At 36.9% G+C, this 22,370-nt stretch overlaps 1 protein-coding gene across 3 annotated transcripts in view; it reads left to right on the top strand.

The window, feature by feature from the left end:
* Positions 1-6,319: 6,319 nt before the first annotated feature.
* The window catches only part of SLCO6A1 (solute carrier organic anion transporter family member 6A1), a 93,236-nt gene continuing 77,185 nt past the window's right edge, over positions 6,320-22,370 (top strand). For all 3 annotated transcript variants that reach the window (XR_008299876.1, XM_015080453.3, XM_053225209.1), the window contains exons 1-4: positions 6,320-6,886; positions 16,604-16,864; positions 18,248-18,433; positions 20,343-20,439. Coding sequence is in view for 2 of the 3 variants with exons in the window: in XM_015080453.3 (XP_014935939.1) it covers positions 6,562-6,886; positions 16,604-16,864; positions 18,248-18,433; positions 20,343-20,439 (869 nt within the window). In the remaining variant the exon portion in view is untranslated. The remainder of the gene's footprint in view (positions 6,887-16,603; positions 16,865-18,247; positions 18,434-20,342; positions 20,440-22,370) is intronic.

Genomic DNA, 22,370 nt, shown 5'->3' with positions numbered 1-22,370 from the left:
AATTCCCCCAAATCACATAATAACCAAGAAGAGTTGGACCCAAAGTCTAGGTTGAATTCTCCATACATGATTCTTCCTTCATGGTTGCCACGTTTGTTTTCCTATGAGTTTAAAAATTACTTAGCATTTCATTTATCCAGCAGTTAGACTTTTATTCTCAATAAACATAAGCAACTCATGGGAAGCCAATACAAAATAAATAAAGCAAAATACCTGTAATGGCTGAGAGCACCAATTTACTTAATGTTTTTAACAATACTTTGCAGTCACTTTCAGCCTACAACCTGTAGGTCTTATAGTTGATATAGAATATGTAGCAAATTTGACTACATAGTTATGGGAGGCAACATCGTAGAAACTGTTGCAAAAAATAACTACACTCTTATCAGTGAAGAATCAAGAACCATACACCTCGGCAGCTAAGCAATCCAGGGCCATTTACTAACCGCACAGATAGTTCTATACCTCTTCTTTTTTTTTTTTTTAACGTTTTTTATTTATTTTTGGGACAGAGAGAGACAGAGCATGAACGGGGGAGGGGCAGAGAGAGAGGGAGACACAGAATCGGAAATAGGCTCCAGGCTCCGAGCCATCAGCCCAGAGCCTGATGCGGGGCTCGAACTCATGGACCGCGAGATCGTGACCTGGCTGAAGTCGGACGCTTAACCGACTGTGCCACCCAGGTGCCCCAGTTCTATACCTCTTCTTAATAGTGAAGTCATTCCTTGTTAAATAAACTACATTACAGTAATTTGTAACATCATGTCATTTTTCTGTTTTATTGACTCATTTGCCGAAAAGAGCTATATAAAATAGCCTCCCTAGGTTACTTTAGTGAGTTTTTCTTCCTACATACATGTTTAGAGGTTTTAGCTGAAATAGATACTATATGGAGGATATTTAACAGCACCTCATAAACACACATTGTTTAATTCAAACTGGTCTCTTGAAATATCTTAAGCTCTTGAATTGCTTAATTTCTCAGAGACTGATTTAGTTGGTAGCTATATTTCAAAGCCTATATTGAAATTTAATGCAACAGTCATTTGTTAACTTGTAGAAAATATGCAAAATTATTTTAATATCCATGTTTACAGATTCAAAGACAGTTTTTTGCTTTTTCTACATTTAATATTTCCAAAATTGGGGTATGTTTTACAACTTTATTTACATTTTCTATGAAAAGTTGTTTTGAAAAAACTTTTAATGCTTATTTTATTTTTTGACAGAGAGACAGGGCACAAGTTGGGGAGGAGCGGAGAGAGAGGGAAACACAGAATCCGAATCAGGCTCTAGGCTCTGAGCTGTGATCACAGAGCCCCATGCGGTGCTAGAACTCACAAGCCGTGAGATTATGACCTGAGCTGAAGTCCAACACTTAAACGACTGAGCCACCCAGGAGCCTCTGAAAAGTAGTTTTAAATTCATGATAAAATCTTTCAGGAAAATACATATGAAGATGTCCATTTTAGTATTATGGAAACAAAAATTGTAAACAAGCCATACCATCAATATGGGAGTGGTTACATTATAGTAAATTCATACAATAGGATTCTATACAAAAACTGTGCCATCATATAAAGATAGCCAACATGGATTGTTAAATGTGATGTCTAGTAAGGTTAAAATGTGCAAGGCAAATAGAGGTCTGTTATTTCTTATTAAATACTTAGGCTACAATCCTTGCAGCTGGATGGCACTGCCGTCTATTATGTAACAAAAGCCTGTGATTAGACATTTTTTCCCTTGAATAAATGCTACTATTAAAAAAGACACAACTAAATCATTTAGCTGGCGAAAAAACCAATTATACAAATGGAAAAACATCAACTTATTATAAAATATGATAAAGGAATTGCTATTAATTCTGTGATTTAAATAAATCTTGGCCCCCCAAAAACTTATAAACTTAACTTTTTAGAATAGAAAAGGAACCTCTATAATCACACTCCCCATCAGGGTAACCACCAGCTCTATATGGCTCTTGAGCATTTGAAATGTGGCCAGTCCAAACTGAGGTGTCCTGTAGGTATAAAATACAAACTGAAGACTTAGTGGAAATAAAAAATATATATATAAAATATTTCATTAATAATTAATGATTTCAAAAATATTAATTATATGTTGAAATAATATTTAGAACATATTAGGTTAAATAAAATATATTACTCAAATTAATTTTGCCTGTTTATTTTTACTTTTTTGCAGTGGGACTAGAAAATTTTAAATTACATATATGCTGACATTTTATTTCTATTTTACAGTATGGCTCTATAACCTAGGTTTCTTAGAGACTCAAAAACTTCAAAAGTCTCTTTTCTGGTAAAACTGAGAAGAAATGGGGCGCCTGGGTGGCTCAATTGGTTAAGCGTCCGACTTCGGCTCAGGTCACGATCTCATGGTCCGTGAGTTTGAGTCCCGTGTCGGAGTCTGTGCTGACAGCTCAGAGCCTGGAGCCTGCTTCAGATTCTGTGTCTCCCTCTCTCTCTCTGCTCCTCCCCCGTTCATGCTCTGTCTCTCTCTGTCTCAAAAATAAATAAACATTTAAAAAAAAAACTGAGAAGAAATTAGTGAGGCACCACTTATTATTTCTTTTTCACACTCCTTTGGACTTAAAAAAAAATTGTGATCAGAACAACAGCCACAAAAAATCCAAATTTACATGAGCAAATCTTCCTCTGGGAGCTCATCTTTCTATCATCATGCAGTTATGTTAGTAAACAGCAATACAGGTGTGGTTTCCCTGACTTTCTAGCTCATACTCCCTGTTACAGTGAAAAGGACCTATCTTTTTATGACTGTCACCTGCTGCTTCCAGTGGTGAATTCCTGACTTAACTTTCCTAAAGGGCCACATCATTTTTTTCTCCATGGGTATTTTAAACAACATTGGGTATTGAAAATATGACTACACTTTCACACAGTTGTTTCTTGCATAAAGGTTTACTCAGATAACCCTGGAAGCAAGTCAAAGGGCAGTAGGTATGATACCATTTATTAGTTTGGGGCACTTCCCTTCTATTCTTAATTTCTTGTGTGTTTTTATCACAAAAGGGTGATGAATATTTTCAAATGCTTATTCTGCATCTATTAAAATGATCAGGTAGACTTTGTCTTTTGTGAATCTGGTGTATTATATTAAAAGATCTTCAAATGTTAAAACAACCTTGCATTCCTATAATAAATTCCATTTGATCATGGAATATAATTCTTTTTATATGTTGTTGGATTTGACTTGCTAACATTTTGAGAATTTTTTTTTTTTTTTTACAATTCCTGACATCTTTTTGAAAGATACTTTTATGGATAAAGAATTCCTAGTTGGAAATTTTTCTTTCATATTTTAAAGATATAGTTTTATTATATTCTGGCTTGCATAGTTTCTGATAGTATAATTTTCTTTTCTTTATTTATTTACTTTTTAAAATGTCCATTTATTCATTTATGTATTTATTGTATAATATACTTTTGTTTCTCTATAAATTATGTTTGTCTTTGCTTCTTTCAAACTTCTCTAATTAGGCTTGATTTTTAGCCTATGCCTATGATATGTCTAAATGTGTTTTTTTTTTTTTTTTTGTATTTATCTTGCCTGGCATTTTCTGAGATTATTGCTTATGTGGTTCTACATCTCTTATTAATTTTGTAAAATCTATGACCATTATATCTGCAAATAATCTTCCAGCTCATTGTCTCTCCCAGGTACCTCAGTTATACATATGCTAGACCATTTAATACTAATTTTCAGACACTGTATATGAATGTATATTGCAGACCAATCTATTTACACCTGGAAGTGATGATACTTCTGATTGTTAGTCTAGTTTTGTCAATGTTGACAGGGGTAGAGTTGGATTTGGGTTTTGTTTTTGCTCCATTTATCTTTTGTGAACCATGTGCTTAAAATTCTAATGGGAATTAAAGGCTCGTGTGCTTTGTCTGAAACCTGGGGTGCTTGAGAGTCTTTTGACAGTATTACTACTCTACTCTCAGCTTTCATGGGGTCCAGTATGCCTGTACCACAGATGGGGCTTCCTTCTACTCTCCTGACCCACCTATATTGGTGCAGTGTCATTGCTTTTTTTATTCATGCAAAGCTCATACTGGAAGCAGGTTCCTCTGGACCAGTCCCAGTCCTAGGCCCTGAGTGCCTGAGCCTCAAAGGTTGGACTTTGCCTTGTTTTGGTGGCAGGTCTTGGGAAGGGATGATGTTCCTGCCACTCTGTCTTTGTCAGATGGCTTGTATTTCTACCCTTCCCTCTGGTTGCTGCCAACCTTTGGGTTGATCATAGAACAGGATGTTTTCCTGCCTCTCTTTCAATGGCAAATGGTTTTTGCTCTGCTCCTCTTGCTTTGCAAGTGATTAGGGGGCAAGAGAGTTTCCTGCCTCAATTCCAGAGGCTGAGTTGCTTCTGCTTTGCTTGTTAAAAGGCTCAGGAGCACAGCACTTTGGAGTAGGAAGATCAGGAAGAGTCCTTGTTTCTTCCTCATTGTCAGCCTATCACTACCAAATGCATTCTTCATTAAGGAGGTTAAGCATCCAACTTTGGCTCAGGTCATAATCTTGCGGTTCATTAGTTCAAGCCCTGCATCAGGCTCTGTACTGAGAGCTCAGAGCCTGGAGCCTGCTTTGGATTCTGTGTCTCCCTGTCTCTACCCCTCGCCCACTCACACTCTGTCTCTTTCTCTCTCTCAAAAATAAATAATCATTAAAAACTTAAAAAAAAAAAAAAAGGAGGACTCTCCTGCTCTCTCAGATGGCAAATATCTAATAAGAGGGTGTGGATTCCTCTTGACTCTGAGGTTCCTAGGGTTTCTAAACCATTATCTAGTCCTTATAGTCCTCACTTGTCCTTTAAAAGTTAATTTAAATTTTCAATATGCTTTTAAGTTTTCTTTTATGGTTGCTACCTCCTCCTTCTGTGTTCTGCCAAAGCTGAAAGAGTCTGTGTGTCCCATTCTTCTTCCTAGGGGTTTGTTACCCTTTGGAAGCAATTCACCCCATTGCTTTGCAAATGTAGCCCTCCAGTGGGTTTAAAAAAGTGATAATTTTTTATATAATCCAGATTTTTTTTCTTGGTTGTTATGTTGTTATTGTCTTGGTTATTATGTTGTTGTTTTTCTTGGTTATTATTGTTATTAGAGTCAGGTAACATTCTGTTTGGCTCTGTATATTCTGGGTAGAAGCAAAAGTCTTAGAATCATTTCTTTTGATCAAAGCCATCTTTTTCCCTCTGCTCTCAGGCAGTGCCCAGTCAGGTACTAAAGCACGAGAATAAGAGTCCCCTGGCTTTCCACCCTCCAAGGCATGTTGTTTCCTTTATGTTATTAATGTTATGAAGCAATGTGAGGGTGAACCCTAGTTGAATATGATGAATATGGAAAGACTAAGGTATTTTTTTCTACTTATGTAGTGACCACATGTTTGACAAAGTAGGTCTCCTCATAAGGGCAAAATAACATTTCCACTTACTGATGGGCATATAGTGAGGCAAGATGAGGACTCAGGTTGGAGGCGGGGTCTGTGGTACCCTCCTCCCCAGCACTTCTCAGTGTTTTTTCTCCTGGTCTACCAGCCCAAGCACTTACTAGCAGCACAAAATTTTTTTGAAGATCTGTATTGTTTTTGGTGACACAATGTCTAATCCATTGGAGGGAAGCTAGTTTCATTTTTCCTATAAAGTCATCCCACCCATATATATGGCCTGAATAATTAATATTTGTGCCTGAGAAAAGGAAGACAACAAGAAGATGAATTTTCACCATAAAAACATACAAGTTTCACATTCTGCTACTATTCTCCTCTATTCTTTCTTTTCAGTAAAATTGTTGTACCTAAGAAGGTGAATGACACGGGGTCCCATCCCACTATTTAGGGAGGAAAATAATAATCCTTTCTGTTCTTGGCTAAGGATAGTTTCTAGGACAATAATTTCTCTACGTAAAACACTTAGGCACATTCACTGGAATATTGTTTTATGATCTTTGCTGGTTTCTCCAAATATGATAGAAGTGTCTTTTTTCATGTCTCTGATTTCTCCTGGTCCTTCAACACTTTGCAAGCTGTTTCTAGTGAGACCATCCAGTTCAAAAAACATTACAGTAAGGTAAGTCTGGGGGAATGTGGGGGACAGTTCTGATATCGCATCACTGCACATTTCTCTTTCCTTGCTTCCTAATAAAAAGTACTAAATCCACTAGAGTTACTCTGGCGCCCCCTGTTTGTGCTGGCAATGATCGGAATCTAGTCATAGTAGCTTCCTCCCCACCCCCTACCCCTTCCCCACGTGGAAGCAGAGAAGGAAACAGCCTTGGAAGTTCTCTCTGGGCAACTGTCACCCTTACAGGGACGTTTGCCTTCTGCTCAAGGAGAAACGTTCCCTCTGGAGGCCTGGGCTGCAGGTGCCTCCGGTGACCCCCAGTTCGCTCACGTCGGGCCCGCCGGCGTTTTGGTGGAGCAGGTGGAGCAGGCCGTGCCTGGAAACCGCAGGGCACACCTCCTCTAGCCCGGCGCCGCCCTCTGTGAACCAAGACCCCGGCCTCCGCAGGCCACAGTCCGGCCATGCAGGACGCCCTAGTAGACATGGGGCCCAAGGCTTCCCCGGCCCAGATTTCTGAGGACAACTTGGCCGAGGAGGCCGGGAACGCCACGAAAAGAACCCTGCAATTGGGGACGGTTTCCTCTAGCCTGATCAAGTTCCACGCTTTCCCACAACAGGGGAACGATCAGGCTGTGGCCAGGCCCGCCCTTAGGAAGAAAACACGAGAAGGGAAAGAAAGTTTGGAAAGGCCTTGTGGCTTGGGCTGTATAGTTATTTCCAGCTGTCAGCGTTTCAACAACATCCAGTGCTTCCTGGTTTTCTTCTGCATCCTGGTCGCCTCTCAAGGTGAGCCTGAGCGAGGGTGGCGGTCGTTGTGGTGAGGGCTGTGGCGGGGTGCCTCAGGGTTGCTGAGGTGGGGGAGGTGGGGGACAAGCTGTGAGTGGGGGAGAGGACTCTGTGTGGTGACCAGCTTGAGGCAGCTGTACTCTCACGTTTTCAAGGTACGTCTGAAATAAAAACAGGTGAAAGGGCCCATTACTTGGGGTTTGTACGCCTGTCATTGCTTCACCTCTGCAGGCACCTGATGACGCAGTCTGCCTAACACAGTGTGTGTGACAGGGTCACGGCCTCCAGCTAGCCGCTGGAGGGAGGGTAGTGCTGAGCCATTTGATGTTTGGTCACCAACTCTGAGAAGTTCAAGGCTGAATTACTTGAGGGATTAAAGTAAAACTGAAAACTGTGGCCACTGGTGGGTTCCTGCTTGTGCTCACAATTTTGAGACACGCACTGGCCGAGCAGCTCCCCGCCTGGAGTTTGTTTCCTCATGTGTGAATTGAGGAGGTGAAGTGGGACCTCAAATAATCTATATCAGAGAACCCAAACTGGAAGGTGTTTATCTTGGAGGGAACAGTTTAACAAAGAATGTGAATTTGAATGCCTTTTGCGGGGGGGGGGGGGGGGGGGTATGCATTCTTACTTGGCCACAGCTATCACCCCGCCCATTATTTAGATTCATAGCCTGTTTCCACTGACGGCATTGAACTTTGCCAAAAATGATCCCCTTTTGCTCTAAAATGTTATGTCTAAGTAAGTGCAATAAAAAGGCTGTATATGATAAGAATCACAAGAAGCACACATAAATAGTGATCAGTTTGTCTTGATTTTATTAAAGTAGTTTCTTGGGAAGAGGCATTTGAATTGTGCCTTGATAAAAGAGTACAGTTCTGATAGCTGGGATGTAGTTAAGGAGTATTTATTGTAAAAGGAAATCAATGAATGAATTTTTTGAAAAATAAACACTCAGATATAGAAAAGCCTTGTTCTAGAATGTTGAGTGACAAGTTTGGTTTGGATGATGGTTTCACCTAAGCACCAAAAGGAGTAATTATATTTATTTTATTCATTGTGTCTCCCCAGGACTTAATTATAGTGACTAAGTTAGAAAATACACTCAATAAATATGTATTGAATGCATAAATCAATAAAAAAAAAAAGATGGAAAAGACAGATTGTCACCACATTAAGGTCTTTAAATACCAGACCGAGAATTTTGAAAGGATACTAAAAGGTGTTTGTTTATTATTTATTTATTTATTTATTTATTTAAATGTTTATTTTGAGAGAGAGAGAGAGACAGACCACAAAGGGGGGGGGAGGGGAGTGGCAGAGAGAGAGGAAGACACAGAATCCGAAGCAGATTCCAGGCTGTCAGCACAGAGCCCGACGTGGGGCTTGAACTCACGAACTGTGAGATCATGACCTGAGCTGAAGTCAGACGCTTAACCGACTGAGCCACCCAGGCACCCCAAAAGGTGTTTATTTTTTATTAATGTGCTAGGTGATGAGTAAGAAGCTTTACAGGTATTAACTCACTAAACAGAATCTTCTTATTAGGCTAGTAATGAAGAGCCATTGGAGGTTTTTGAGCACCTGGTTTACAGTGAATGTTTTTAGCTCCACTACTTATTAATGACTTCATACAGGTTATTAGCTCAGTTGGGTATAACGTTGAGTTTTCCATTCATAAAAATGATATATCTCTGCATGTATATTTATCAGTTGATCTATTTCTTATTTATTGTTACATTTTAAACAATTTTGAAATAATTTGAAACATGCAGAAAAGGTGCAAAGTGATACAAAGAATTCCTATGGCTCATACACCCAGATTTTCTAGTTGTTTACGTTTTACCACATTTGTTGCTTCACTTTTTCTCTGTACCTACAGACTTTTTTCAGACATGGTACCCCATTACTGCTAAATACTTCAGTGTAAATTTTCCCGAAGTGAGGACACTTTTCTATATAAACAGTATACACCCTTTTCAGTCAGGAATATCAGTGCAACACTATCATCAAATTAGGAATTGGTGGTGCCACTCAGATAACGCCAACTGCCTCAATATGCCTCAACTGCCACGAACATTTTTAGACATTAATCTGCAGCAATTACTCATTTTTTCCCTGTTTCTTATGTCCACACAAGTCTTAAAGTATATGGATCTTTCATTCTGTATGTTGAACTTCAACCTGGTTATGTTTGATGTCTCCTTATAACCAGACTCAGGCCATGCCTGCTGATTGGATCCAGGCTGTTATGAAATTGGTATCAGGTGTAGTCCCAGAAGATTTACCCATAAAGATGGGATTTTTAGGACTGGTTTTATTATTCCTTTCGTCTTGAGGGAAGTTCTGAGCTGTTTGACAGTGGAAGATAGGTAGTCATTTTTGGTATGTGATGGCATCATAATGAATCAAGCTATCACTTGTGTTTGATTGGGATGAAGTACGAGTTGAAGTATGTTATCTTAAAAGCCCAAGTGTCTCTACACTTTACTTTGTGGAAGTGATAATGACCATAAGGATTCTGGTGTAGGATGGACTCTTGAGTGCCCTTAAAAAGTGCTCTTATGAAGGGAAAATGACAAACTCATTTCTGATAACTCTCAGCTCAAGTCCTGGTCTGAGAATTCTAGAGCTCCCATCACATCCCTAAAATAAGTCCTCATTTCTTTGAACTGCAGAGCTTGTATTTTTGGAAATCAAATACAGAATTTAAGTGTATGGGCCTATGAGTTATAATGCCAGTGTAATGCACAATCTTGTCAAGTTTGTCCTGCATCTTCTCCTCTGTTACATTTCCAAGAAGAGTTGTTAATTTTTTAGTCTGTTCAGTTTATTGCCTGTTAGGACAGAGTGGTGACTTCCAAGCTCCTTACATGTAGAACTGTTGCAGTATGAATTGTAATTGAACCAGGACTTATAAGTTTTTGTGTGGACATAGATTTTCATTTCTGTGGCTTTTATGCCTGGAAGTGAAATTGATGTATCCTATGATAACTCTTTGATTCACTTTTTAAGTATGCTATAGGTTTTTCACATATGTGCTTTATTGGTTTGACGAAGTTGCTTTCTATTCCTAGTTCATTGAGTATTTTTATTATGAAAGTGTTTTGGATTTTGCTATATGCTTTTTTTTTGATGTTTGTGTGGGTTTTCTCCTTTATTATATTAATCTAGTGAATCACATTGATTCATTTTCATATATTGGAATGAAATTAAGAAACTATGATTTTGCACATTTAAATTGGGTGAAACATTCAAAATAATTGTACACAGAGACAATTTACTTGAGGAGTTTTGTCTTGTAAAGTATTAGTAAATAATTATCTGAATGGAGTATTTTGACTAAAATGTTTCAGTACAAAAAAAAAAGAACTTCGAACATTATTTAGTAGTGTTTTCTTTAGATAGTTATGCACCTGTAGAGAGTGTTTTCTCAAAATATGATCTACAGTGAACAGTCTTTTGGAGCTTTATATTAAGTAACAATTATTTTTGAGGTCTCTAAGACCTCATTCAGGCTGAATGATTCACTAGAAAGATGTGGACTCAGAGAAAGATGTTATCCTCATGGTTATGACTTATCCTCATGGTTACAATAAAAGGATACAGATTAAAATCAGTAGAGAAAAGACACATGGGACAAAATCCATAAGAGACCAGGCCCAAGCTTCCATGTGTCCTTTCCCAGTGGAATTGCATGGCCATGCTTAATTTTTCCAGCAACGATGTATGATGACACATGCAAAGAGTTGTCAAAAAAGGAAGCTTATGTGAGCCTTAGTGTCCAAGTTTTTGGGAAGTATTACTCATGTAAGCATACAGCATCAGTGTGACTGACCTGAACTACTCAGACTCCATTACCCCACTCCTACACACACAACAAAACATGCGTTCGCCAGAAATTATATTGTTAGCATAAATTATCTGATCAAACTGATACAGCATGGCCCAAGGCCTCAGGCATACAACAACAGATGTTCACCTTAAATTACCTTATTAATATAAACTTTTTTACTGGTTCTGTGTGGCCCCAGGCCTTGGGTGTAATAAAGCACTCTTAACAGGCAGCATATTACAAGCGTTCAGGAGCCAATCAAAGGCCAGTTTTGAAGACAGGCATTTTTTTGAGCAACCACGGCCTGCTGAGTTAACCCTGTACTACAAAACTGTACAAAGCAACTTGAATGAATGGCTGCTAATTTCATGAGAACAGTTAAACAAAAGATCATATTAAAAATATATTCTCCAAAAAATATGAATAACATTTTATTAGAGACAAGTATGGCTAAGAAGTTAAAGTATGTGAGTGCATATCAAGAGTCATATTCTTTTATTTCGTAAAAGTTATGATATATAATATAAAGTTTTGAAAAGTTTTAAAATAAACTTTTAGCTTTACCAATGTAATAAAACTAATTTGTCCATAAATTACAATGTGAATTGTAATTGAACCAGGAAAAAAAAAAAAAAAAAACTATGAGAGCAGGAGGGTGGTGCAGTGAGAGAGGGGGGAGAGAGAATCTCAAGCAGGCTCCATGCTGTCAGTGCAGAGCCTGATGGGGCTGGGGGTGGGGGAGAGGGGGAGCTTCATCTTAGGAACTGTGAGATCATGACCTGAGCTGAAATCAAGAGTTGGACACTTAACCAACAGAGCCATCCAGGCACCTCTAGAACTTTTGACTACAAAGATTCTAGGGTTGACTGATCGCTTCTGATTGTTCTAGAAAGTTTACAGAAAGAAAAGGAGAAGTTTAGGGCATGATTAGGGAAATGTATCAGCTTCTCTGATGGTTCTATGAGAATCTCATCACTTATAGTGACACACTGCATATTTTGATCATTTCCAACCCCGAATTACAACGTAAGTTCAATTCACAGATTTATCAGATCACTTTTGTCAGAGTTAAGACATTGATTGTGGAAAAACAGAACCCTAAGATTTGGGATCAAGGCATTTGGGGAATTGAATGAGTCTGAGGACCATAAATCCCCAAATCCTGAACTTCCTTTCCCAGTAGGAACAAATATTTCTCCTATGTCTGAACAAAATCAATTATTTGCTTGAAAATATTAACCTTACCTCACCCAAGTGAAGGGAGTGCTGGTTGCCCTTATGATCTACCCCACCACCCCTTACTGTTGCCTGAACCATAACTAGAATTAGATCCCAGCCTTCATAGAATGACTAACATAAAATCAAACCTGGGAGATAATATACACCAAAAATTTCCCTGCCAGTTCAGTGACGTGTCTAGGGAATGATTGGTTTGGAGTGTGAGGGCTACCTCTTCTAAAGTGAAGCAAAGTTTCTTCACTTGTTCTACTCACCATTAAGAAACATAATCTTTAGTGAACCTATGGTTTTTTGAAGGTGGAAATATGTTATGGTAGATAGTCACACTGTAGCTCCACTCAGGGGCGGCCCTAAAAAAAGTAGAGGAAAAAGGAAATATTCCCAGTGGGCAGAACATTAAGAAGCATATCTGGTTATCTATATTGCCTAGAATGGCATGCTGCCATTGCCTAATTGTTTCACCATTTGGTAACTAGAGGAGAACTGGGAAAGTGTTATGTCTATTTAAATGGGCATAGTTCTCCTTTGTGGATGTTCACCAAAGAAATCATTACAGAGAAAGCGTTCAACAATGAGATAGATAACCATACTGTGAAATTAGCCAGCCGCTTTCCCCAGTCACTGCATGTCTTGTTCAGTGGGCTCATATTTATAGTGGCAACTGCATCAAGAATGGAGGTTATGAAAGAACTGGATGCATAATTCATCTTGACCAGCATTGATATGGCTATTGCACTTATTGAATGCCTTATATACTGTCATGATCACTTATTATCACGTTGCTTTAAATGAAGGAACTCATTTTATAGGAGAAGAAATGTATCAGGATGTTCATGTTCATGGAATTCACTGATCTTACTACATATCTCCATAACCCAAAATTCTTGGCCTTATAGATGATCATAATGTCCTATAGAGGACTCAGGTAAGGTCCAGCTAGGAGATAACAATAAAAAAATGGGGATGCTGTCCTGTAGGGTGAGGCATATGCTTTGAGATAGCAGCCTACACATGTCATACATGATCAAGAAGTACAAGAGGGGGTGAATAGTGGAAGAAGGGGGTTATAAATATCAACTGTGTTTGCATAACTATTTAGAGAAATAAAAACAACAATGATGCATTTTTCTCTCATTTGTTTTATGTGTACACAAACACAAACATATATACATTTGTGTGTGTGTGTGTGTGTGTATTCCAATATTTTTCTTTTTTCCTTTTTATTTGATCAAAGAGTATTATGGGAGATAATGTTGCAAATTTATCTCTAGGTTACAGAATATCCCTGAGAAGGAAAATTAATATCCCAACACCAGAGCTGGACATAGTTACTGACAGGACATTTCTTGCTTTGGCCATTATTCCCCTTGGCCACATCTAAAATGAGAGTTGAGGAAAATTCTTCTCTTTGATGCAGCAACATTTTTATACCTTGTTTCCTCCTGGTCTTGCTCTGTTAAACTGTTGTTGCTCTAAGTTTGACTTATGGTTTCTTTTTCAATGTAATTCCCTTGCAAATTTAGTTAAGTCTATGATGTCTTTGATTAGTTATTTGTACCTTTTATACCATTTATACCTTTGCAATTTACTTTTTGTATTGAGAAAATCCATTCAGGTTTGTGATTGAACTAGAAGATGGATTCACATTACCTTGAGATATATATGATGACTGGTTGGACTGTGTGTCTCTGCTTTTGAGAGAAAGAGTGAGAACATGTTTGTAAGAATGATAATTGCAAAATGTTAGGCAGAAACATGATGGTGTCCCTGTTAATTTGGTATGTTAGTTTAAATAGAAGAAGGGTGAAAATATGTCCTGAGTAGTCTAAAGGGTGAGCTCTCAAGTTACTTGTCTGTTGGCCATAAACTTCATCATTCACAGTCTGGACTCATTCCTCTATTTACAAAGGGGACTGGGAGCTTGTAAACTACAATTCCCAGCCTTTCTTTCTCTCTGGCTTCCACTTAGGTGGTGCCAGTGAGAGGCTATGGCAGTAGATTTGCAAAACGGGCAAAGGAAGGCCTCTTTTTTGTTTTTTCCTCTCTGTCTGTGGTGTTGTTTTTGGCAAGAGCAGCAATGCTTGGTGAGGAAAAGCCCTTGGATTTATGCTCAGGAATCACTTCAGCTTCATCAGCAGCAACAGTGCTTATGGTTGTAAGTCTGCAACTGCAAGAGCAGCAGAAGCAGTGGGTGGCTGTGAGTTGGCTCTCAAAGCATCATGTGGGTCCTGGCTTCCTGCAAAAGAGGTGGTGACGGCAATTCCAGCTGGAGCAGCAGCAGTGGCCCATGCTCCCGCAACCTCCCTTGTCGTAGGGATCCTGAGTTTTGATAAGTAACTCTTTTCCCTTTTCATTCCAAAAAATGTATTATTTTGGTAACCAATGTCTATATTAATTTATTTTTCTTTCAAATATTTAGCATATTTTTTCCTAGTTGGATACTGAGGGATAGAAAAGCACCCGTAGGATACCATTTATTTAATGTTCAGGAACATGACAAACAATTCCTGTATTATTCAAGGATATACACATTGTCAAAAAAAAAGTGTTTAAAAGGGTCAGAAATGATAAACTTCAAATCTAGGATGTGCATTATGGAGAGAGAGAGAGGAATGTGTTTGGGGAGTACATATTGGGCTTCAAATATTTTGATAATGTTTTATTTCTTGTTCTGGGTAGTAGATAAACATAATTATTAGATTGTTATTTATTCATATTCTATGATTGAAATGAATACATTAAAATAAATATCAGTTGGCACAAAAACAGACACTCAGATCAATGGAACAGAATAGAGAACCCAGAAATGGACCCACAAATGTATGGCCAACTCATCTTTGACAGAGCAGGAAAGAATATCCAGTGGAATAAAGACAGTCTCTTCAGCAAGTGGAAAACTGGACAGCGACATGCAGAAGAATGAACCTGGACCACTTTCTTACACCATACACAAAAATAAACTCAAAATGGCTGAAAGACCTAAATGTAAGGCAGGAAGCCATCAAAATCCTCAAGAAGAAAGCAGGCAAAAACCTCTTTGATCTTGGCCACAGCAACTTCTTACTCAACACATCTTCAGAGGCAAGGGAAACAAAAGCAAAAATGAACTACTGGGACCTCATCAATATAAAAGTTTCGCACAGCGAAAGAAACAATCAGCAAAACTAAAAGGCAGTCGGCAGAATGGGAGAAGATATTTGCAAATGACATACCAGATAAAGGATTAGTATCCAAAATCTGTAAAGAACTGATCAAACTCAACACCCAAAAAACAAATAATCAAGTGAAGAAATGGGCAAAAGACATGAATAGACACTTCTCCAAAGAAGACATCCAGATGGCCAACCAACACATGAAAAAATGCTCAACATCACTCATCATCAGGGAAATACAAATCAAAACCACAATGAGATACCACCTTACACGTGTCAGAATGGCTAACACTAACAACTCAGGCAACAACAGATGTTGGCGAAGGTACAGAGAAAGAGGATCTCTTTTGCATTGTTGGTGGGAAAGCAAGTTGGTGCAGCCACTCTGGAAAACAGTATGAAAGTTCCTCAAAAAATTAAAAATAGGGGTGCCAGAATGGCTCAGTCGGTTAAGCGTCCGACTTCAGCTCAGGTCATGATCTCACAGCTTGTGAGTTTGAGCCCCACGTCGGGCTCTGGGCTGACAGCTCAGGCCCTGGAGCCTGCTTCAGATTCTGTGTCTCCCTCTGTCTGCCCCTCCGCTGCTTGCACTCTGTCTCTAGCATTGTCTGAAAAATAAATAAACATTAAAAAAATTAAAAAAAAATTAAATATAGAACTACCCTACGACCCAGCAATTGCACTACTACGTATTTATCCAAGGGATACAGGTGCGCTGTTTCGAAGGGACAGATGCACCGTAATGTTTATAGCAGCACTATCAACAATAGCCAATGTATGGAAAGAGCACAAATGTCTATAGATGGATGAATGGATAAAGAAGATGTGGTATATATATACAATGGAGTATTACTCGGCAATCCAAAAGAATGAAATCTTGCCATTTGCAACTATGTGGATGGAACTGGAGGGTATTATGCTAAGTGAAATGAGTCAGAGAAAGAGAAATGTCATGTGACTTCACTCATATGAGGACTTTAAGAGACAAAACAGATGAGCATAAGGGAAGGGAAACAAAAATAATATAAAAACAGGGAGGGGGACAAAACATAAGAGACTCTTAAATATGGAGAACAAACAGACGGTTATGGAGGGGTTGTGGGGGGGGATGGGCTAAATGGGTAAGGGGCATTAAGGGCAATGTTGAAATCATTGTTGTGCTATATGGTAACTAATTTGGGTGTAAATTAAAAAAATTAAAACCACTCTAAAAAAAAGGAAAAAAATTCAAAAATAAATACAATAAATATCAGTAAAAAATCACTATTCTTCAGTAAATAGGTACAAAAATTCAGTTATTGAGTATTTCTTAGAGGTTAAGGTCTGTTAGCATTTTAGAAAATGGATCGTGTGCTTATAGGGTTAAACAATCAGAATAATGTAAAATAAATTTAATGTAAATTGTTTTGCTTTGTAATGATTATAATGGTGTTCTTTTTTGTCTCTTAAATGCATACTATGGCTTTCTTTTTTTTTCTTTTTACATTTTAGGTATTGTGTTTGGTCTTGTAGATCTAAGCATTGACACTTTTCAGAAGGAGAATCATCTGGGGATCAGTGAAAATTTAGTGTTATCTTTGACTTATGATATTTCATCTTGCCTGATAGTACTATTTATATCATACTATGGAGGGAGAGGAAACATACCAAGATGGATTGCATTTTCTTCCTTTTTAGTAGGAGTTGGCTCACTTTTCTTTGCTTTTCCATACATTAGTGATGGACGTTATCAATTGAGTGCAGACCCTGAAGGTAAGATTATAAAAGATACAACAAATTACTATTCATTTAAACCATTTCCTCTAGAAATTTAAAATAGACTGTGATATTTGTGTGTACATCCATCCATCTGTATCTATTTATATTACCAAGTTTATTAAGCTAATTAATTATAGCTCCATACTAACATTTATGGGCCTGTCTCTCACCTTCTCATGATCAGATACCCTTTCATTTAAGAGATAGGGATAGGAAGAAGAAAGAATATTTTGGGATAATTGTCTATCTTTTGTCAGTTTTCATATATATTACAAATCTCTTGAGAACTTTGGTAATTCCTTATGTCTTCCACAGTATGCTTTAATTAATCCCTTTATTTTGACCTCAACACACATACACACAAGCAGAAATAAGTACATAAATAAACAGAAAAAGAAAGCTTACACCCTTTTGAAGGTACTCCTACCATTTCAAAATGGGAGCTGCCCTTCTGCATAGTACTTGGAATCTGAAGAGATTAGTGACTTCTTTGCTTTGTTCATTTTTTAATAAGTTTATTCCACAATCTTTTTGCTGTTCCCAGTAGAAGAAGTCTATTTTGAGGTTTCATAGTGCTATTTCTGGCACTGTTGTGTTGGGTACTTTATTGTTGTGTATAGTTCTATAAAAATGTTAAAATGAATTTACCCATTTTGACAACTTTAAACTGGACTTTAGTGGAAAAAGCCATGAGGATGTGTCCATGTGTGTATGTATGTGTATATACATGCTTATGATATTTAAAGGTATGCTTATGATGTGTGCTTATACTTTAAATAAATAATATTAAATATAGTTTAATATATACTATATAATTTGTATATTAAATATGTTGATATATCATCAGTATGTGAACTATATAACATTCACATATATTTATTATGTATTTATTACATTTGTACAATGTGAATATGTAGGCTAAATGTATTAATTTGTAGAATATATTTGTAGTATAATTAAGATATATATTTTTTTCCTGGGGACAAAAGTCAGGGGTACCTACCAGATGCCATGTTTAAGAGGAACATGTGTGTATGTGTGTTTTGTATGTGTGTGTGTGTGTGTGTATGTGTGTATGTATATATTTACACATAAATGTGTATATACATGTAATTGTGCCTACGCATTTATATGTGGTTTATAATATTTGTATCTTTCCCAATATTCCCACAAATATCCTTTTATAATTGTGTTTTTCAGAGAATATGCTGATTGACTGTAGAATGGCTACATTCAGTGTAAATTAAATGTTAACTAAAAAAAGCATACTGGTGGAAATAGCTTTGTAAAAGGTGAAATATTTCATGAGAGATACTGCATATTTGTTGTTTGTGTAACTTTTGACTGATTTAATAAAAAAAATTATCTTTTCAAAAGATACTTGCCAAGAAATGAAGATCATCAAGACTTGCAGGAAAGCCTCACCATCATTCCAAGCAAAATACATAGCTTCCTTCATCCTGGGGCAGATTGTGCAGGGAATAGCAGGCATGCCTCTTTATATCCTTGGAACAATCTTTATTGACAACAGTGTTGCCACACACTCAGCTGGCATTTATCTAGGCAAGTTGTTTTCCCTCTCTAATATGATTGACCCGTTTTGAATTTTTATTGAGCTTTTATATCTTGGTGTACATGTTGAAGCTGATATGGAAGCGCTAATTATTGGCTCTTATAATAATATTATAATAAATAATAACAGGTATGTTTGACCTCAAAATCACATTGAGTTGCCTAATTCTGAGGAGTTGCCTGAGATTTGGAATTGTAGACAAGTCATCTGAAAGTCATCAAACAGATAAAGAAAAATTGGAAAAATACACACTGTCTTAAGTAATAAAATCTATACTCTATGTGTGTGTCTAATATATATATAATACATATAACATTTATATGTTTTATATATATATGTGTGTATATATATATATATATATATATATATATATATATATATAGTTTGTAATATCAAACTTTATAGGCTGCGTTTCATTTCTCCAGGGAAAAAAAAACTCAAATTATTATATTGAATTGCTTGCATAGTTGTATATTTAAGCTTTGGGGACATAGGTGGGAAGCTGCTGCCATCACGTTCGTAAGGAGATAGAAATATTGTTTCATACCTCCTCAGCGCTAGATTCAGTGTTGAAATCGTCATCACCATTGTGCTAAGCCTTTTGCATATGTTAACTTACTTCATCTGTTTTGGGGAGCTCAGATATTTTGAAGTTAATGAAAATATAATCTTGTTCATCCCATCAAGAAGAGAAGTGATGTGCTATTTAATTGACTACAATGTAGTACTCTGTTTCCAGTGTTTTATGTCATGGTATCCTGACAATAAATAACCCAGGGGTATATCTCAGAATAATCTGTATTTCCTTATGTTTTAATAGCTCCTGGCCCTGGTAGATCATCTGTCTGGACAGGGTTGTCTACCTATCATATTTTTTTTTAGAAATTAGAAATTTAACAAAATATATATTGTGAAGGTGACTTAAGAGAAAATAGCATTTTGCACCAAAATAGTGCTTTTTCCACTAGAAGTAAGGAAAATTATGTCAATAGATTAAAATAGTTGACTTTCATATGTATATTTGCTTTTAGAAAAAAATTTGCAGTGATTTATTAGTGTTGGCTGAGGGTGGCAACAAATCTGTTTGTTTTACTTTTGGTTCTAATTGAGATGTACACATACACACTGTATCTCCACCTCCTGCCACCATAGCTGCCAGGGTGAAGGATACAAGCTATCACAAATTAAAGTGAAATCAGGTATATCAAATTTATATTTATATTAAATATAAATATATTTATATCACACTAAATATATAGACTAAATAAGATACAGTGAACTATATAATTAACTTGCCTAAGTTTCTTTATTTATGCATTGGATGAAATACAGGATGGCTAATTTTATGTGTCTATTTCACTAGATTACGGCAACCATTTATTTGTTTCAACACCAGTAGAGATATTTATGCTATATTTTTTAAATAGACTAACACAGTCAGTAGACTCTGAGTAAAGCAGATTACCCTCCATTATGTTGGTTAGCCTTATCCAATCGGTTGAAGGCTTTCAGAGGAAAGACTTGGGTTTCCCAAAAAAGAAGCAATTCTTTCACCAGACTGCTAGATAGAAACTCTGCTTGAGTTTTTCCAGCCTTCTGGTCTATCTTATGGATTTCAGGCTTAATTATGGACTCACTACTGTAACTTTAACTCTTACCTGGATTTCCAGCCTGCCAGCCTACTCTACAAATTTGGACTTGCTAGGCCTTACAGTTGCATGAGCCAATTATTTATAATCTCTCTCTCAATATCCTATTGGTTCTGCTTCTCAGTTCTGCTTCTCATAACTAATAAAGTTAGTTATGAAACTTTCAGAAGTAATCTATTTCAACCATGTAATTTTTATCATGACAGAACTGGCTTATGTAGTTGTTTGATGTTCAGTATTCATTTCATAGGCTTAATGGACGCTTCATTAATACTTGGATATTCTTTGGCTTATGTGATAGGAGCACCCCTTATGAAGGGGACTGAAAACAGTACTTTTCTTATTAGGTAAGTCATTTTGTTTCACTTTTTGTTGTTGTTTATGTGATGTGAAATATTTATTGGATATATATAGCCTATAAACATATATTTTTAATTTGTTATACCATATTTTTAAGAAAAACGTGAATGTGACTGATACGTGTATTTATGTACATATAAATACACTTTTATCTTTATTGTTTGAAATGCAGTATATTGTTTGAAAACATTATAAAGACAACCTTATTACTAATTCTGCACATGGTTTTTTTGAAAAATTGTGGAGAAAACAAATGACATAAAATTTATCATTGTAGCCTTTTTTTAAAAAATTTTTTAACGTTTATTTATTTTTGAGACAGAGAGAGACAGAGCATGAATGGGGGAGGGTCAGAGAGAGAGGGAGACACAGAATCTGAAATAGGCTCCAGGCTCTGAGTTGTCAGCATAGAGCCCGACACGGGGCTCGAACTCATGGACTGAGAGATCATGACCTGAGCCGAAGTTGGACACCCAACTGACTGAGCCACCCAGGCGCCCCTGTAGTCTTTTTTAAGTGTATAGTTAGTACAGTAGTGTTAACCATGTGCACACTGTTATGCACCAGTTCACCAGAAATTTTGCATCTTGCAAAACTAAAATTCTATATCCATTGCACAGTAACTTCCATTTATCCCCTTCTCTCCAGCCCCTGAAAATCACCATTTTACTTTCTAAGATTTTGGCTACTTCATATGCCTTATATAAGTGGAATCATGCAGTGTTTGTCTCTTTGTGACTGGCTTATTTCACTTAGCACAATGACCTCAAGGTTATTGAACATATGCCATAGCACATGCCAGTAAAAATACTTTCTTTTTAAAGCTAAAAAAATAGTCAATTGCATGTATATACCACAATATTGCATCTGACAAGGGAGCATATGATAAGACAAAAAATCTGTAGTATGACAACTACAGATTTCACTGGTCTTACTCTGTGCCCTTATCCAGAAATAACTGACTTGATAGAATGGAGTCATGTCTTGGCATTGTCCACACTTTTTGGTGGAGTATTTAGGTTTTCTCTATTACTATCATGTCATCTTCAGAGATAGTTTTACTCATTCCTTTCTGATTTGAATGCCTTTATTTCTTTTTCTTCCCTAATTGATCTGGCTAGTACTTCCAGTGCAATGTTGATTAAAGTGAGGAGATTGGGTATCCTTATGTTACTCCTGATCTTATGGGTTCGTCATGATGACCTTTATCATGTTGATGCATTTTCCCTTTTACTCAATTTCTTGAGAGTTTTTATTATGAATGAATGCTGAATTTTGTCAAATGATTTTTCCACCTCAATTGACCTGATCATATGATTTGTGTCTTTCATTTTGTTCCTGTGGTGTATCACATTGATTAATTTGCAGATATTGAACCATTCTTGCATCCCTGGAATAAATCCCACTGATTGTGGTGTATGATCCTTTTAATGACTTGTTAAATTTGGTTTCCTAATATTTTGTTGAGAATTTTTGAATCTGTGCTCATCAGGGATATTGGCTTGTAATTTCCTTTTCTTGTAGTGTACTTGTGTGGTTTTAGTTCCACATTAAATGTAATATCCAATTTCAGTTTGTTTTTTTTTATATAATATGGGAAATGGGTAAAGCTTCTATTTTTCCCCTCAAAGGGATATCCCATTGTATTGATGACATTTATGGATCATTCTGTGTTTTTTTTAAATCAATTTATTTTTTACTGATATTATACACCATCTATATCATAAATTAAATTTCTTGCATACATAGGTTTCCTTCTTATCTGTTGTCTCTCTAATCCGTTGTCTGATCTCTCTCTCTATTTTCATGCCAGTACTACAATGTTTTAATAACTACAACTTTATATGTGATTTGCTATTTGGTTGGGTAAGTCCTTCCTCAATATTATTCACCAAAAAGCAGGGGCTATTTCTGCAAA

Source organism: Acinonyx jubatus, chromosome A1, assembly GCF_027475565.1.
Source record: "Acinonyx jubatus isolate Ajub_Pintada_27869175 chromosome A1, VMU_Ajub_asm_v1.0, whole genome shotgun sequence".
Taxonomy (NCBI): Eukaryota; Metazoa; Chordata; class Mammalia; order Carnivora; family Felidae; genus Acinonyx; species Acinonyx jubatus.
This window is presented reverse-complemented; position numbering and strand designations above follow the sequence as displayed.